Here is a 20,092-nt window from a genome sequence, read left to right as displayed (position 1 = left end):
AAGGAAAAGATGGAAGGCCTTCAGACCTGCTTTTAGAATTTATTGATTTATAGCCTTTTAGAGAAAAATCAGACAACAGGGAAGGCACAGGAACATTTTTGAATGACAATCTGCCTGTCATTTTTCAGTGCTGGGAATGTCACCCACTTCAAACAAATTGCTAATCTGATGCTGCAAACTGCTTAAGCTTGATTGTATTTAGCTCAGATGGTGTCCTTTCAGTGAGTAGCTCTCAGTAGGAAGTGTGTGGAAAAACCAGAGAGGGAGGGCCCGTGGATGCTTTCAATTCCAAACCCAGACCAGGTTTTCTGGTTCTTTTAAATCTTTATACTGCAAAATTCACAGCATTTTTTAATAACAATAAAGTTTGCTGTTTTTATAAACTTACTAGAAGCTTACATAATCTTCTAACCTTTTTCCCCCTTGCTCCCCTCTTATCTTTCTCTTGTTCCCACTCCCACTCCCACTCGGTCATCTCTACTTCCTCTGAAGTCTTTGTTTATTTTTTTTTATGAAATGTATATTCTTATTTGTATTACAATTATTTGCATATTTGTCAATTGAAACTGGATTATAAATTCCTCTAAGTCAAGAGTTCTATCTCAGTAAAATACATGTCTCCCCTAGAGCACACATTTGGCAATGTCTTATTCATTGTAGGTATTTAACAAATGCTGACTAAACAAATGAAAAGGTCCTAGCTAAATGACATCATCTAAATATTTGTGTGAATCTGAAATTATAAAATGCATAGGGATGCTTCTCTATGAAATTACACCTTTTATAACATATTAAAGATGTCTAGCTTTCCATTGACATAGACTATATAACATTTGATTATTTTTATAGTTTATTGTTTCTTTGCTATTAAATAGGCTTAGGAAAAACAGTATTTAAAATTTAAAATAAAAAATATTTTTTCAAGTCAGAAAATGTCCTTGGATTAATGTATCCTTTAAAATAAGAAAGGAAAAAGAAAGGAACAAATGAAGGAAGGCAAGAAAGAAGAAAAACCCTTCATTTCTACCAAACCATCCTGTAGGAAAAAATAAAGAGGCAATTAAGTAAAAACATTAACTTCCATATGTAATTTATTACTCTGAGATAATATATGTGAAGGGTTTTTTAAAATACTCCAACAGATAATTAGTAGGTTGTTTTCCTTAATTGTAAAAGGAACTTGATTTCATTAACTGGGTACACATTTACCTTCCAAATTCTATTTTTATAAACACTACATAAATGATCATATATCAAAGAATGTCCCAGGCTTTCAATATAAAAATAAGAATTCAAGTTTAAGGGAGAAAATGAATGAATATATTTAAGAAGTATAGGTGTCAGACACACATCACAGGGGAAAACTCACACCTCTCTTCCTTAGAGAATAGAGTAGCCTACTTTTTACTCTTGAGACAGAGACCTGTAAATAGAAGGATTATCCTGTATAAGGGACAATAACAAAAGGAAAAGATTTTTTCCAAAAATAATCATTCTTAAAGAACTATCAATATAAAACAGTCTATCCAGGGTCTTAAAGATAGTATTACTATCTCTACATTCAAGAGCCTTAGAAAATTTACTGTGGGGGAAAAAATTTAATAAGCTTGTTTTTCCACTTCACTTTCAACCAATGATTTAAAAAAAGAAGTTGACTGAGATAAAAGAAGGAAAAAAGCAGAATCCATGTTCCTATTTGAGAATAAAAGAATGTGTCCTCTTTAAGTCATATATCACATGAAATGCTGTCTTTTTCATAAATTCTTTTGACTTATTTTCTAATGAAAAAGCATACCACCCTTCTATCAAGGAGGGTTTTTGGAGTACATAAAATGCTAAGCTTACAGAGAAATATGTCAAAGTACAGTACAGACAGTTTCTAAGTCAGGGAGGGACTGCATTATTTAGTAGAAATCCATTTGTTTGAGACTCAATACATTTCCTACAAAAACTATGTTAAATGAGGTGATTAGGTTCCCAGACTTGCCCCCCCAAAGCCCTAGTTGACCCATAATGTACTTCAAGTAGTTAATATTTCAGAACCTAAAGATCATATGATAATAATAATAATAGCTAATATCTATCAATTTAAAGTCTTTAAATTGCTTATATTATTCTCTCATTCTATTTTCAAAATATTCTTTAAGAGAGGTACTGTTATTACCCCTATTATACATATTAGGAAATTGGGGTTGTGAAAAGTCAGATGATTTGCACCTATTACATGCACTAGTAAGTAGCTTAGGTTCCAAGAACATTACCCTATGGGGAAAAAAAAAACATTAAGAGTACCAGCTTCAAGGGATTATATATTTAGAGCTGGAATAGTCCTTAGATTATAATGAGATTAGATTCTTCTAATCTAAATTACTCTTAACAGAAAAGGAACCCACTGCTCAGAGATGTTAAGTAACTTTGGGAAACAAGAACATCATGTCTTCTCTTTTTGCAGTAGGAGAAATCATTTTCCATTCCCCACATCTTTCCCACCAGTAGATAGGTGGGAGAAAAGTTATTCTTTAAATCATGATTGATGCCTCTAAAATACGGGAATTAAGGTGTGGAAAAGGGAAAATGAGATGGTGAACTAGAAGCTCCAGATTCTTGTGCAGACTTCCCATAACACCCTTTCTCTTTACATGAAGACCTCAGAAATTACACAATTGTTTTCCTTTCTGCTGGAACAGAATGGAGTCTTGAAGCTTCTCATCTACCTGAGCAAAGGTTTTGTTAAACAGATGGGGGATTTTCTCCTTTGCTGACCTTATTTTTAAAATAAGAGAAAGCTGCACCAGAATTGGGGCTGCTAAAGAAGAAAGAACAAGAACAAAAGAAAGATTTCTCTACATTTTAGAGGAAAGGCAGATTCAGAATCTCCCAGTAATTTGATCAAAAAGAGCAGGAGCTTGATAGCAATAGGAGGATTGAAGCTTGATAAAAGACTAAGGACTCTGCTGGATGAGGATAGGATGAAAGGGAGTTTTGAATCTGAACATTTTTGCCATCTCAGACTCCACCCCCAGATTGTTTCTGAGCTGAGATCAGAAAAAGGGCAATGGAGAAGAGAGGAGGGAGGAATGATGAATTTCAGAAAGAAGAAGGCTTTAAAGAGTAGAAAGGAAGGTGGAGACAGGAAGAACAAGCAAAAACAGTCAAAAGAGAAATTCTGCTGAGATTTTTTTATAGAAGGGTGGCACATAATCAATCAATTAATATCTATTAAGCACCTACTAGGTTGCCAGTCACTGTTAGGCAATGAGGATACAAATTATACATATAAATACATAAGTAAACAACATATAAATACATACATATATATGAATATATAAGTAAATAATTTTAGAGGGGGAATATACTAGCAGCTGAGGTTTAGAAAAGACCTTTTGTAGACTGTGTCATGAGCTGAGGGAAATAGTAAGTAAGCCAACCTTTACTACATTTTGAGCAGTACAGTACTATCCAAATAAGGAGTGATACTAAGACAGCAGGTCAGAATAATAAACAATTTCTCCCTATTCCTGACATTTATATAAGCCAACTCAAGCAGTAGCAACAGGAAAAACCATTAAGGTGCTTTATATAACTTTTCTAGAAAATATCCCCAGCACCTGCTCTAAGATATCAAGAAGGATAGCTGAGACGTGACTATTGTGAGGGGGAAGCATGTTAGGAATCTTGATTAGCAATGATCACTCAGCATGTGTTTCTACAGCAACAAATCATGCCACATTAGATGAATCTATCACAGCAAAGCCTCCCCTTTGTTTTAAGGTCGATACGTACATTTGTCTCCTTGCATGTGATAGCTGGTAGGGCATTGGGAAGGGTTGGTGCAAGAAAGAAATTCTCTCTAGGGAGAGATAGTTATTTTCTATCCTTTCATCACCCTAAAGCATACATATGAGCCATTCACCATTAACGCAAAGCAGAGAAAGACCTTCCAACTACCATTCATTCTGTCTTCTCTTTTGACTGAGATGTTTGGTCTCTCTGTATGTCTTTGCTATTCAGGAGAGATTGAGTTTTTGATCATTTTTCTAGCAGCTACATCTACCAGCAGGGTACAGAATGAGACAAAAGGTAACCTTTAAGATTTGGCTTAGCGCCAAAGTGGAAAAGTCACATCAATACTATAGATCTCTGCGTTATTGATGTAAAGGGTAGTGAAATACCAATCATTAATTATCTCAGGACCAGGATGTTTTTTCTATTCAAATATATTTAGATATAACCTGTTAAATTTTTAGAAGTTGGTAACACTCTTCCCTCCCTTACCATTTATCACATGGATAGGAGTAGAGTAAGAGAAGGAAAACAGACAATGAAGAAACCTTAAAGCCCAACTGTTTGAGGTTGACAGCCACCTTTAAATTACTGCCTCTGAATTCCCAGGTATACCAGTGACAGTAAGGATAGACAACAGAGACAAGGCTTTGGGGATATGAGTGTTACAGAAGATACCCTCAATCTTTTAAGCCACCATTAGCATATATAAAATAGAGGGGAAAGTGGTATTTGATAGGAGGTTGTAGTGATCCCACATATTGACAAAGATTTGAAGCAATATTTTTTACAGAAGCAAAGTAATGCAAAAAAAACATGGATAAACATTTTATTTGAACTAAACATTGACTAAACTAACTGTGGAACATGGAGGTAATGAAAGATTTCTGTCATAACTAATGACAAATAAGAATAATTCAGAGAATCAAGAGAAGACATACAAACTGGTAGAGGGTAAAATAAACAGAACCAAGAAACAATATATGCAATGACAACAATGTTAATGGGGGAAACAGAAAGAAAAAGAAAAATTGAATTATATATAAGGACCAAGCTTGAACTCAGAGAAGAGCTGATAAAATGAATCTTCCTTCCCTTCATTGGAGAAGTGAGAAACTATAAATAAGGGGATACTGCCCCTATACAATTGGAAACAGTCAATATACTGGTTAGTTTTGTTAAAATGCTTTTATCCCCCCCCCCTTTCTTTTTTTTAGTCTATGATAGAAAGGGTGCTTCTAATGTGAGGGAAGAGAGATATTTGGAAATAAATGTGATCTAAAAATAAGAGAAAATAATAAAAATAAGGTTAAAAATTAGATATCTGTAATATTTTTGGGGAAAGGGGTCCTTTCTTAATTTACAAATATCACTGTGTTTACTATATGCACAATGCCATGCTGGGTATACAACCCATGATCACTATTCTCAAAGATATTATTATCTAGAAGGGAGAGAGAAGGCATATAAACAATTAATTATGATACAAGATGGACTGTGATAAGTACCATCTGAATAAATAATGCCAAAGTACTATAAGAATTAAGAAATTAATCACTTGAGTGAAAAAAAGAAGTATGATACAGTGGCTTTGGAATCAGAAGATCTGGGTTCATATCCTATCTCTGAAGCATACAATGTGTGGCCTTAGATAAAAGTCTTGATTTCTTCATCTGTAAAATGAAATAGTTGAATCAGATAATGTATGTAGTCTTTCAAGCTCTTTCAAATTCATTAACCCATGACAAATGAAGTCTCCATGGAAGACGAAAACATTAATAGGACTTTAAAAAAGTGAAAATGAAATATTTAGGGTAGAAGGGAAAGATTAGGAGAAAACTGGGGGAGGATGGAGAAAGCTCATGGAATATTCAGTTATCAGTAGAAAGTCAGTTTGCCTTGATTAAAAGGGATTCATGTTGGATGTTATTGAGATGTTTGTCCTTCATTCTCAAAGAATAACAACAAGGAGGTGATGACTTGATAAGGAAGTGAAATTGGATTTCAGTGAGGGTTGCTGTATCAGGCTCACTTTTTCCTCCAGAGCCATCTGGGTCCAATAATCAGATAAGAATCAGGATGACTGGAGATATTCTGGATGTGAGGTAATTGGGTTAAGTGACTTGTCCAAGGTCACATGGCTAGTCAGTATCTGAGGTCAAATTTGAATGCAGGACCTCCTGACTCCAGAGCTGGTGCTCTATAACTACACCTAACTGCCTGCAGAGCCTGAACTGGAATTCAGGTCTTGTGATTTCAAGCATAACACTTCAACCACAGGGCACATAGTTACTTAAAGAAAGCATAAGAGAAATAAATGTTCAACAATAACCATATTTTTGTAAGTATTTTTCTTCCATCTCTATAAAGGTAAAGGGAATGGATTGTCCTGTGACAATCACAGGAATATTTTTCTTTTAGTCATTGCTGGTAAGATTCTTTCCAGAGTCCTTCTCAATAGGCTGATCCTTCAGCTGGAAGTTGGTCACCTTCCTGAGAGCCAGTGTGGCTTCAGAAAGGGAGAGGAACAGTTGATACAGTGTTTGCTGCTGTCAACTCTGGGAAAAAATGCCAAGGACAGAACAGAGGTCTGGATACAACATTTGTAGACCAAAGCCTTTGATACTGTCAGTTGCAAGAATTTATGGAAAAATTTGGTTACCCAGAGAAGTTCATCAGTATTGTACATCAATTTCATGATGGCATGTGTGCCTGGGTTCTGGATAGTGGACGATGCTCTCGAAATTTCCCCAGTCACCAATGGAATAAAACAAGGATGTATCTTTGCTCCCATACTTTTTAGCATGATATTTTCAGTCATATTATCAAATGCCTTCAATGAAGATGAACATAGCCTCAAGGTCAGGTACCACACTGATGGCAAATTCTTCAACTTGGAAAGGTTACAAGCCAAGACCAAAGTAGAGGGAGTGTTGGTGCATGATCTTCTGTTTGCAGATGATTGTGTATTCAATGCAGCCCCTGAAGCTGAGACACACCAAAGTATGGATTGATTCTCTGCTACTTGTGCCAATTTTGGTTTAACAATTAATACCAAGAAACACAGTTGCTCCATCAGTCAGCACCACATAATCCACATGTGGAACCATCAGTTACAGCAAATGGAGAAGTTTTGAGTATTATGGATAAGTTCACTTGCCTTGGTAGTGTCATTTCCAAGGAGGTACACATTGATAATGAGGTTGACACTAGCATTGTCATAGTTCAGTATTTGGAAGGTTCCAAAGGAGAGTATGGGAGAGAAGAGGTATTAGACTAACTACCAAACTGAAGGTCTACAGAGCTGTTGTGCTAACCTCATTGTTATATGCCTGTGAAATCTGGCCAGTCTACCATAGCAGGGAACTGAATCGCTTCCATTTAAATTGTCTTAGGAAGATTCTGAAGATCATCTGACAGGAGAAGATACCAGACAGTGTGGTCCTTTCTTGAACTAAACTGCCTAACATTAATTACTATAGAGAATGCAACTACAATGAGCTGGACATGTCATTAGAATGGCAGATGTAGACATGCCAAAAAAAAACTACTTTATGGAGAACTCACACAGGGAAAGCAGTCACAAGGGGGTCTGAAAAAGCAATACTGAGACACCCTGAAAGTCTTATTGAAGAATTTTAGAATTGATTGGGAGACACTGGCACAGGACCACCCAGCATGGTGTGCCCTCATCAGTGAGGGGGCTGCACTCTATAAGGAAGGCAGAATTGAAACAGCTCCAAGGAAATGTGACATACATAAGTTTAGATTACCCACTCCAGGGGTTCACATAGACTATTTGTGCCCAACCTGTGGAAGAGCATTCCGAGTTCCTGTTGGTCTGATCAGTCACCAGTCAGACATGCTATAATTTGTCTCAAACATAGTGATGTCATTCTGATCTTCTAAGATAATGAAGAACAAGAATCAACCAACCATTTTTTTGTACTGGTAAACAGGAAGCAAAGTATCAATCAATCAAGGAATAACTAAAGAAATTATTGAAGCAAGTTAAATGGCTAAAGAAATATTGAAGAATGATGATAAACATTAGAATTTCCAAGAAAAATTTGTGACATTTATGTGATTATAAACAGTATCAATTTGGGATAGAAAAGGAAGACTAGCAATAGATTTTAATGAATCATAAATATAGATAACTGTCCCTTTGCATATCTCACTTCACAAAGGTATGATCACACACACAAATATACACACATATACAAACACACACACACACAAACTCCACCCTCCTTTCCCTCTTTTTTCCCATTTTCTTCTATTATTAAGCTTTCACCAAAGAGTTCTTTACTAAATAACCAAGAGACAAGAAGAGTCTAATCAGAGCAATTGTGTATATTAAAGAGAAGATATTTTTCTTCCAATCTCTGATTATTTGTGTAGACACTCCTACCAAGATATTGAGGTACAACCTTTGTGAAGAACAAAGTGAATAGAATTTTGGATTTCTCTATGGCTATTAAAACAGACTTGCCATGGAACAATATTGTTCTATTAGAAACCAGGAGGGATGGGAATTCAGGGAAGCCTGGAGGGATTTGCATGAACTGATGCTGAGCGAGATGAGCAGAACCAGAAAAACACTGTACACCCTAACAGCAACATGGGGACGATGATCAATCTTGATGGACTTGCTCATTCCATCAGTGCAACAATCAGGGACAATTCTGGGCTGTCTACAATGGAAAATACCATCTGTATCCAGATAAAGAGCCATGAATTTTGAACGAAGTTCAAGGACTATTCCCTTTAATTTAGGAAAAAAACTGCTATCTTATTGTCTGATCTTGTTATCTCTTATACTTTATGTTTCTTCTTCAAGGATATGATTTTTTTCTCATCACACTCAATTTGGATCAATGTACAACATGGAAACAATGTAAAACTGACAAATTGCTTTCTGTGGGGGGGGGGAGGGAAGTAAGATTGGGGGAAAAATTATAAAACTCAAAATAAATAAAATCTTTAATTAAAACAGACTTGCCAAGTCAGAAAAATTCTATTGGCTAATTGAATAAACCATTGACAAAATAAGGGGGAAAAAAACTACCTTGGTCCACAAGTCTCCTCTGTCATCTCTGAGAAAATAACTGACCCTTCTTACATACAGAATCCATTAAATAGGTCCACTTGTCAAATGGTTTTAATCATGCAGTGCCTTATTTTTATATTTGTTATGACAATAAACTATCTCCTCCAATCAAACCCCTGTTGCAAATGGTTTTCATGAGTAGTGAACTGTATTCCCAAATCTTTCATATGTAACTTTCTTTAGTTCCCCTATTTTAAAATATAATGTTCATGGGGAGAAAGTCCTCCATGTTTTCTGAACAACAGATGAGGACTATGGAATAGAAAAATGTATTTTTTATTGCTTGCATGTCCCTCATGAAATCTGTTCTCATTGAAGGAAGTGAGAATATTTAGCGTAGAAAAGAAACAAGGTTAGGAAAAGAAAAGGAAGACTATCTATCTTTAATAATAGTCTTTATTAATAACCTTTTAAATAATTTTAATGATACTATACATTTGAAGTGTCATATGGAATAAGAATTAGACATTCTTCATGGATACAAAAAAGAAGAGGTAGAATCAATGGGTAGAAATTATAGGGACCAGAAAGGAAGAACTTTCTAACATAGAACCATCCATAATTAGAAGAGCCCTCTGAGGGAGGTAGTGAGCACCCTCATCACTTGAGAGCTTACATGTAGAGGTTAGATTCAGAAACAGAGTAGAGGGGCTTCATACCTCTAGAAAGGTTAGGCTAGAAGATCTCTGGAGGCCCCTTATGCCTCTCAGATTCAATATCTAAGGAAAATAAAAAGGGTTTATGTTTGGGTACTCTCAACAGTCAGAAACTGGAGGGGACTGATTATTTTAAAAACTTGAAAGAAATGGGATAAAATCAGAGCTTTGATAAAAGGGAAAGTTACTTTTAAAGTTAAGAAATGAATTTGGGATTTTTTAATCAAGATAAAGGAGAAAAATGTGAAAACTAGGCAATAGATGTTTATACAAGTTTTTTAAAAAGAAATTCAGATTAATGAGAAAAAAAATTCTCTGTTGCTCCATTTTAAATGGAAGGAGATTTAGGCATGAAAAATTTTTTCCTATTCTAAAAGGGGAAGAACCTCCCCAATGGAGAAAAACTTTTGCAAACAAAGAAAATTTCAGGTATTCTAAGTATTTTAAGGAAATTCATAATTGGGATTTTATGAAGATCTGGCTTCCTGAAGTGAACAAAGATCAAAATCAATGAAGTTAGAAAATCTCTAGTAAGCATCAATGAACAATTCCTCCATATTAAATTAAATTATTTTTATTTTTATCACTTATAATTTAATTAAATTAAAAATGTATAAAACAATCACTTTCTTTAATTATGTCATAGGTTGAGTAGACATGAACATGATTTGTTGAGAGAAAAGTGATTAGACCAATCTGGTTGGAGCAGAGGGTTCATTATAGGGTATAGTATAAGGAAATAAAACTTGGGTAGGTTAACACAGTTGTAAAAATGAGGGTAATAACAAATACAAATAATTGAAGAGCTATGACCAATTTTTAGATAAACAGGTGTGTGTGTGTGTGTGTGTGTGTGTGTGTGTGTGTGTGAAAGAGAAGTAGGGAAGAGAGACAGAGGGAGAGAGAGGGAAAGAGAGAGAGAGAGAGAGAGAATACAACTATATTCCCATTTTAGCTTCTGAAAGTCATACTTAGAAAAAAGAATCAGACAATAATTAGTTAATCTAGAGCATGTGTCCTAGTTTATAAAAGGTGATTGAATGGCTATGTCAAAGATCTCTGCTTAAAACAGTATGCATAGTTTTTAATGAAGAATAGAGCTATTTTTTTTCCAAGAGGTAGACCTCCACCCAAATGTAACTTGGTTTGAAATCCGATCATTCTCCTTCCCCACCCTACTTCCATTCCACCACTAAAGTAAATCATCACCTACTGACCTATGTTCCCATCAAATAGTCCCCCAGCTCTAGAGATTAAATATGGTCAAGCTGTAGGTGATGTTTGGATTGATCACTTGCACAGACCTAGAATCATTCACCCATAAAACAAAGGACACAATCTTTGCTAAACTAAGCTTTTTTAGAATGATAAATGAAAGTGGTATAAACTATTGTCTAGCTCAACTGCAAAGAACTAAATGCACAAGAAATCTGTTTCAAAGACCTGTGCTAGGAACAGGTCAAAACAATGGGTTGTCAATAAAAACAATGTTTTTTTTTTTAATGAACCCATTGTTAGGGTCTAAAGTAAATAAATGACTCAGTTGCATTTTTAATAATTACTGATCACTAATGTTTGTCCTTCATTTTTTTAAAATTTATTTTTGTCCATTTTCAAAAAAGACTACAACATCAAGGAAGTGATGCCATGACAAGCATGTGAATAGGATTTGTGAGGGGATGCTGTACTAAGCCACAAGCCTCACTTTCTCCTCCAGAGTCATCTGGGTCAGTGGTCAGATAGGTATCCAGACAACTGGAGATGACCCTGGATGTGAGGTAACTGGGTGAAATGACTTACCCAGGGTCACACAGCTAAGCTAGTAAGATTCAAGTATCTGAGGATGGATTCAAACTCCTGTTCTCCTGGCTCCAAGGCCAGTGCTCTATCCACTAAGCCACCTAGTTACCCAATGTAACACTAAATAGTCAGGAAATTGAATGTGATCAAATATTTTTATCTTTTTTTGAGCAACTAAAGTTTTATTATAACTTGTCTACTCCTCCAAAATGTCTAATAGCATTCTCTTCATTCTTTACTCCCACTTCCCTCCCAATTTTATTATCTTTCCTTAGCTATGAGAGTTCTTTGCAAATCATTTTTTTTTATTTAATGGGCAAAGGGAAAGACAAGTGAATAGATTAAGTATTCTATAATCATTTAGGCCTACTAAGCAGACTATTTCTTTTCAAAGTTAATGTTATAAAAGTTTCTATTTTAACAATATGGGCTCAATAAATAGCTTTTTAGTATCTTGGATCTTTAAGGCTCAAAAGACCTTCAGTGACTCTTTGGTACAACTGCCTCGTTTTTTTATAGGTTTTTTTGCAAAGCAATGGGGTTAAGTGGCTTGCCCAAGGCCACACAACTAGGTAATTATTAAGTGTCTGAGGCCGGATTTGAACTCGGGTACTCCTGACTCCAGGGCCAGTGCTCTATCCACTGCGCCACCTACCCACCCCACACCACCTAGCTGCCCCACTTTTATTCAAGTTTTTTTTTTAGGTGCCTCATTTTATAAAAATATAAAACTAAGGTTCAGATCAAGGAGGGTTACAAGACTGCAAGATAAGCAAAAATACAGTGAAAGAATGAAAACTTCTGGAATTCACAAGCAAACTTTTGTAAGAGCCCACTTAAGATGCAAGGCATTGTATTAGGCATAGTAAGAACTTTGTTTCCTAAAACTTAGTTCTAATTGGGGGGAAATATATGGACATTTTTGAAAGGTAGTACAGTATAGACAGGGTTTGGGGAGTTCAGAAGAAGAAGAAGAGATCACTTTGGCCTACATCATAGATTTAGAGATATAAGTAATCTTAAGAAGTAATCCAATTCAGCCCTCTCATTTTATAAATAGCAACTTTCTTAGGATCAAATAAGTAGGAAGTATCAAAGTCAGGATTTGAACCCACATTTTCCTGATTCCATGTCCAGTATGCTATATACTATACCATGCATAGGTCCGACTTCACTAAAGTGAAATTTAAGTAAAAATCATTTGTCCACCACCTCATTCTACAGATAAGGAAAAACAGTTCCATAAATATGACATGTCCAGGAGTCATACTGCCAGTAGGATGGCTGGAAGTATAATGTATATTTCCTGACTCATAATCCAGGGCTCTTTTGCCCTATGGGTGTTTCCTTGGAGGAGAAATGCAGAGTTGAATAGGCAAAATCTTTCTATCCTATTTGTTAGCCTATGCTTCCTTGAAGGCAAAAGAAGAAGAAAAAAAATCTTTCAACTTTGTGATGCAATTATAGAAATGGATAACACCCCTGGGGTTCTGAATTTGGAGCACTGCTCATTCAACTGTATTTCAATTACTCACTTTTGTTCTTTAGTAACAACCAATATTATTTGGTAATTGTAGCTCCTGTATCATCCCCCTCTTCCTTCTCCTTGAACCAGGTCACCCATACACACACACACACACACACACACACACACACGCACACACACGCATGTGCGCGCACACACACACACACACACACACACACACATCCACACACTCCAGAAAAATAAAAGTGAGTTTCTAGACAGGAGGCATCCTCATGCTTGCATCCACACAGAATTGCTGTCTGCTAGCTCAAAAAGAATTCAGCTTCAATCCATGGATCCACTCAGCAGACTATATACAGTGTGTCTACAGCCTTCTAGGACTTTGATTTCCTTTAATTACGCAAAATAAATTAAATTGTGGAAGGGTTCCTGTTTGAGAAGACATTCCCTGACCCTTAAGATAAGAAGAATGTCCTACACCCTGCACCCCTCCCACCTTCAATGAGTATTTATCAGCAGAGGTAGGCAGCTAGGTGACACAGTGAATAGAGCTGGTCTTGGAGTCAGGAGGATGGGAGTTCAAATCTGATCTCAGACAACTGACACTAATTGTATGACCTTGGACATGTCACTTAACCCTGACTGCATCCAGTGCTATCTCCAGTCATCCTGATTCACATCTGACCACAAGATTCAAATGACTCTAGAGTAGAGAAAGTGAAACTGGTGACTTAGTATAGCATCCCCTCACTCAAATCCAATTCATGTCCTTGTCATGGCATCACCTCCCTTAATGTCATGGTCTTCTTCAAGAATGAAGAACAAACAACACAAACACCACAATCAATAATGACCAGAATGTATTAAGTACCAAAATCCCATCTTACAGAGGTCTAGTCTTTTAAAAATCATTATTAGAAGTACATTGCACTGTGGAATCTAGCACAGTAAAACCTTAGACTCAAAGAGGCTTGAAAAGAACACTAGAGGCTTTCTAATTCAACCCACTAATTCTAAAAAATGGGGAAAGTTGAGACCCAGAAAGGTCTGAGGTCACACTGCTCGTTAATAGCATCTTGTATATAATAGTCAAAAAAAGAAGTGTTCTGACTTGATTTTCAGTTATGAAGCAGTCCAGAATTTATACTTTTTGATTAAAATAGTCTAGGTCTTTCCAGGTAGGTAAGTAAAGAATTTCAAATTTCAAAAGTTTATTCAAATACTTTTCTTCCCTCTACAGAGGCTTTCTGTTCTTCCCTCTCCCCAACTCCACCATTTACAAAGCAGATATATAAGAGTCTCTTTAAAGAATATATAATAAAGGGGGCAGCTAGGTGGTGCAGTGGACAAAGCACCAGCCCTGAAGTCAGGAGTACCTGGGTTCAAATCCAGTCTCAGACACTTAATAACTCAGACACTTAATAATTACCTAGTTGTGTGACCTTGGGTAAGCCACTTAACCCCCATTTGCCTTGCAAAAAAAAAAGAATACATAATAAGGGCTAAGGGAAGTAATTTTAACTCTGAGTCTGTTCCCTGATCTGTAAATCAATTTAACCTGTTTTTGATACAAGATTGTCATAAGCAATCAGTTGAGATAATATATGTAAAGCATTTTGCAAGTTTATATATTTCAAGATTATCAGTTATTGTCACTTCCCTCCATCCTGAGTACTTTCTGACTTATTAAAATTAATGCAGATTGACCTATCTGCAGTCATGAGCACATAATGATTCATTGAGTGACATACCCCTAAAATATCTAAATTAAAGGGTCTGGCAATATCTGTGGCTAACCCTCAGTCCAAGATCAACTGCTTCATAAAGAGATAGAACTATAGTCGTGATTATTTCACTAAGTTTGTTATAAAGGGAATAGTTTAGTTATGTTGCATAAAGAATATTGAATTTTGACTCAGACCTCAGTTTGAATCTGAATTCTACCATATATTATCTGTAACCCTAGGAAAATAAGTCATTTAACCTCCCAAAAAGGAAGATTTTGATTCAATTAGACTTGTCCAAAAGAAAAATGAGCTACCTAGGTGAATCAGTAGAATTTTCCCCTGGAAATCTTCAAGCATAAAATGGATGCCCATTGCCTAAGGTATTGTATAAAGACTCTGTCAGAGGTATGGGTTGGATTACGTTGATTATATATGTTTGTTAAACAAAGGAAGCATGGTTTAACAAAATATATAATGCTTTAAGGTTTACAAAATAACTTTGTATACATCATCATATGTGATCCAAGCAAAAACCCTGTGAGGTCAGTACTATGGATTTACATGTTATTGTTCTCATTTTACAGATGAAGAAAATAAGATTTAGAGAAGTTATGTGACTTGCCTAATAGGTCACACATAGCTAGTCCTGAAGAGAGGATACATACTCAGAACTCTCCTAAACTTTCTCTCTACTCTAAGGCTGCTTCTTCATAGTCTAGTGGAAAGAATAGGAATTACTGGGGACTTGACTTCCAGCTGGGACACCAGTTACTTGACTATGAGTAAGTTATTTTCTTTGCAAGTTAGTTTCTTTTTATTTAAAATGAGGACAATAACTCAAGGAGAGCAGTAAGGAAGGCATTTTGTAAACAATTATAAGAAATGATATATAAATGCCAGCTTTAATTTTGTAGCAGAAATAGAAACTTTAAGTTTGGTACACTTGTCAAAGGAATATTTTTAAAAACCACAACAAAGATTTCTGTAGAATATTTCTCCTGCAAAAATTTTAATTAATATTTGATAAACGTTTATTTTCCTTTGCAAACAAAAACTAAAATATCTTTCCTGACGTGTTCCAAGCCAGGTAAACTCTAAGGAAGAATGCTTATCCACAGAAATTTCCCAGTAAGGTCACACAGTTATATGAGCAGTTTAAAAAGAAGAGAGAGAGAGAGAGAGGAATAAATGGTGACAGAAGACCTGGCCTGGGTGGGAGCCCTGTCTCCATCTTCCTTCAATATTGATAAAACCTATCCCGAAAGTGAGAAACATGTGAAAATACATCTCCAGCTCTCTTTGCAGGAACTGCGGCACAGAAAGCCATCATCTCTGTAGGGGATGGAGCAATTTAGCCACCATCTCAAATTTGCAACTCTGGTTCCCAGAGACTGACAATGACAGCCACCTTCCTTGTGTCCATTCGTTATATTATCGTAACCTGTATATTATATGTTGTTACCTGTCAAATCACTTGACCTAAATGCATCAGCAATTGGGGGGGGGGGCGGAAAGAGAACAGTATGTATGAGGGGGGAGGGAAAATCGGAGACAGAGAGCATGCTCAGTGATCGGGATGACATCAGCTTAATCAATGCTGGGAAGCTGCACCAGCAATCTAGAGAAAGCTGCCAAGAACCTGTCAATGGGGCCTGGGAGATTCGATCAATTCCAATCCCCCTCTAAGAGTACAAAGAGAGCAGAAGCAGCTACCCAAGGAACGGGTGGAGGGAGAGACATGCGCTCGGGGAATGACAGGATGGGCTTTCTTTTATCCCTTGGACCAAAAATAGTCAAATCATCATCTCCTTCTCCCAGAAGTCAAGACTCTTGAAAGAGTGAGCGATCTGATTTGGAGGGGAGAGAAAGGATAAGACTCGGGGCAGAAAGTAACTTCTGCTCTGTTGAGTGGGGGAGGGAGACTGGCTGCACCCCCGCCAGCTCTAGCCTCCTTTCTCTAGCAGCGGAAATCTCCCCCTTTGCATTCGGGGCACACCCCTGGGCTTCGGGAAGAAAGAAAAAGGAAGAAGGGAAGGAGGGGGAAGAGGGATGGGGAGCATGCACTGTGGTCCCTCGCTCCTCTCTCCCTTCCCCGCCTCCAAGCAGCAGAGGGACCACCCCTTGGCCGAGGGGAGGAGTGGGGGAAGAGACACCTGACCTTCCAGGCTGCGCCTCCCTCCACCTCGGGGCTGTTCCTCAGCTAGTCCCGCGGGGATCAAGGTGAAAGGCAGCAGGGGAGCCGCGTGTTACATGGCCCGTGGGATTTAGACTCGTTACCTTCTGGCACCCGAAGTGCCAACTAATACCCACATGCTTGCACGGGAATAAGCACTGGGGGCGGGGTGGGGGAATACTTATTAAAAAAAAGAAAAAGGAGGTAGAAAGACAAGTCGATCCCGGTCCGCCCATCCCCCCCAACCTTTTACACTGGGTCCCCACAGCCGGCGCCGGGCAGGGGAACAATGGGGTCCAGCTTTGGCCCCCGCTAGGCTTCCCCTGAGAGCCCCCCACCCTTACGCGGGGAACAATGGCGATGGCGAGAGCAGCTCCCCTGCCCCCTCCCCATCCCTCCCGCCCCTGCCCTGCTTCCTGCCCCCAGGGGCTGGGGAGGGAACAAAGAGGCTGGCCGCGCGAGGGGCCGGGGGTGCCCTGAGGAAGGGCCCGGCACCCAAGTCAGGCAGGGAGTGGGCGCACCTCCCGTCGGGGGGAGGGGAAAGAAAAGGGGGGGGGGGGAATCCAACAGACACTTACCCCTATGACCACCGTCTCGTCTCCTTTAAATTTGGGGATGAATTTGTCCCCTCGGAGGATCTCCGCTTCATTCAGAGGCCGGAACCGGCACATCACTTTGATGCTGCATTCGGAGGGGTCCGCCATCGCGGCCGGCTGTGGGCGAGGGTGAGGGCTGACCGGGGGGATGGGGTGGGTGGGGTAAGGGGGGCAGGAGAGTCCCTGGAGCGAGGGGTGGGGAATACCCGGCCCGCAGCCGAGCCACGTCCCAGTGCGGCCCGACGGGGTCCAGCGCGCGGACTTCTCAGCAGGTCATTGCGAACTCTTCAGGCTTGGCAGCTTCCGAGGATGCACTCGGGGCAAATACAAAGACCTCTCCTGCCCCCACCTCCCGGCCAGGCTACAAATCTGCCCCTTTCCCCCGGTCCCCTCTCCCTCCCCCTCTGGTACTGCAGGCCTGGGGAGGCTTCTGCAAGTGAGGGGGGGCCGTCTGCAAAGGGGACTCAGGCTCTTTGCTCCGCTCAGATCTCAGAGACTCCTACGGGTGCTGCCATCCTGCATCAGTACCAACTACCTTCCCTCGCCCCTATTCCTCCTACTACTTTCCCCTCCTTTCTTCCACCCCCTCCCCTTCCCAAGGGCTTTATGACTTCACTGCATTGACTCCACCCCAGTCTCACTTCTTCCCAGGCTCTGGAGCGACTGACTCGATTGGCATGCTGGGAATTGTAGTCTCTCTTTCTGCAGGTAGAATGGACCATGATCACTTGGGTTGAGTTCTCCAGGGCTGGGATGATCTACCAAACGCCAGCAAAGACTAAGATTTGATTGTCCAAATCAAACAAGGGGTGATCAAGGTAGTCATCTAAATCATGCAGATAAATAAAATCTCTATGGTTTTTCTACAGAAGAACCATGTCTTAGTCACTACTGTCCAAAGCAGCACTGGTACTTTTTGGATGCTGGATTAATGAGTTGACATTTCAGTAGCCCATCCATTACCACGCCTAAATCCCTACCTTGTCTTTTGATCCCATCTCCTTCCATCATCTCCAGCTCAAACATCTTCCTCCTTCTGTAGTGCCTTCAAACATGCTCAAGTCTCCATCCTTCCAAAACCTCTTACTAGACCTTACCTCTATTGTCCTATATCTCTCCCTTTCTCAACCAAACACCAAGGAAAAAGTTATCAGAATACTTATTGACTCATTTCCTCTTCTCCACCTTTTGCAGTCTTGTTTCTGACTTCACCCCATTGAAAGTGTTGTTTTCAAAGTTACCAATGATCTGCTAACTAGGAGAACTTGATGGTCTTTCCTCAGTTCTCATCCTTCGTTCCCTAGGCAGCTGGTGATGCAGTAGTTAGGAGTCAGGAAAGTTAACTGTTTCACCTTAGGCTAGTCACTTAAACTCTTCTCTCATTTGTAAAATGGTGATAATAATGACACCTACCTTCCAGGTTTGTTGAGGATAAAATGAAATTTATAATTGTGAAGTGCTATGCAAACCCTAAAGCACTATACATATATATTACTGAAGAAAAAAATTCTATGGGAAAGTATACCTCTCCATTCATACTATTTACTTTTGGGAATTTTTTTCAAGAATATAATAAATTTCATACATTACTTTCAAAATTGTCCATTTTGGCTAACTTCTGAACTCTTCCATTTTTTAAACGTTATTTTAAACATTATAACATTTTTACATCACAATTATTAATACCTCTTCTCCTCCCCCATCCTCCAAACTATTATGAAAAGAAGAAAAAATACCCTTGTAACAAATAAACATAGTCGTGCCAAACAAACCCACGCAGTGATCATGTCCAAAAATAGACATCTCTGTACCTTGTTTGCATCACTCCTCTGTCAGGAGGATAGCATATTTTGTCATAGTTCCTTTAGAGGAATGATTGGTCAGTGTTTTGAACAAAATTCTTAAGTCTTTCAAAGTTATTTTTTTTTACAATGCCATTGTCGTTTTATAAACTTTTATTCTGATTCTTCTCACTTCATCTACCTGGAATTCTTCAAAATTATCTATTATCAGGGACAGCTAGGTTGCACAGTGGATAGAGCACTGGCCCTGGAGTCAGGAGTACCTGAGTTCAAATCCAGCCTCAGACACTTAATAATTACCTAGCTGTGTGGCCTTGAGCAAGCCACTTAACCCCGTTTGCCTTGCAAAAACCTAAAAAAAAATTTTTTTAATTATCTCTTATCGTTTATTATGATAAAATAACATTCTATTACATTCATATGCCAGTTTGTTCAGTCATTCCTCAACTGTCTAACAGGCAATCTAAGGAATTCCCTTAGATTCTGGTTGTTTTATTTTTCACTTTCTAAACACTCCTTTGGGTCCAGGAAGTTTGTTTTGTGTGTGACTTATTTTCTCCCAAGGTTATCCTTCCTCCCTAAATCTGCTGTCTCTCAATTGATTTTGATTTTTTTCTATGCCAAACCCTATGTCTATGTTCAATCCTCCTTTTTCTATTTCAGAAAAGGGTAAGGTTCATCTGAAGCCCATCCCTCCACCTCTTTCTTAAAGTTTGTATTTTTTTTCTTTTTGTGAGAGAAGTAGCAAGAGAAGTAGAAGTAGCAAGTTTGGTCCCTTTCTTTCTTCTTTCTTTTTTTAGAAAGATTTTATTTATTTTGAGTTTTACAATTTTTCCCCTAATCATACTTCCCTCTCCCCACCCCCATAGAAGGTAATCTGTTAATCTTTACATTGTTTCCATGATATACATTTATCTAAGTTGAATGTGATGAAAGAGAAATCATATCCTTAAGTA

At 38.3% G+C, this 20,092-nt stretch overlaps 1 protein-coding gene across 7 annotated transcripts in view; it reads right to left on the bottom strand.

Annotated features, from left to right (window-relative positions):
- KIF5C (kinesin family member 5C) overlaps positions 1-17,896 on the bottom strand; it is a 228,390-nt gene extending 210,494 nt beyond the window's left edge. For all 7 annotated transcript variants that reach the window (XR_012474162.1, XR_012474159.1, XR_012474160.1 and 4 more), the window contains exon 1: positions 17,317-17,896. Coding sequence is in view for 3 of the 7 variants with exons in the window: in XM_074215135.1 (XP_074071236.1) it covers positions 17,317-17,442 (126 nt within the window). In the remaining 4 variants the exon portion in view is untranslated. The remainder of the gene's footprint in view (positions 1-17,316) is intronic.
- Between the last annotated feature and the right edge of the window lie 2,196 nt (positions 17,897-20,092).

The sequence above is a fragment of the Macrotis lagotis genome, chromosome 1 (assembly GCF_037893015.1).
Source record: "Macrotis lagotis isolate mMagLag1 chromosome 1, bilby.v1.9.chrom.fasta, whole genome shotgun sequence".
Taxonomy (NCBI): Eukaryota; Metazoa; Chordata; class Mammalia; order Peramelemorphia; family Peramelidae; genus Macrotis; species Macrotis lagotis.
This window is presented reverse-complemented; position numbering and strand designations above follow the sequence as displayed.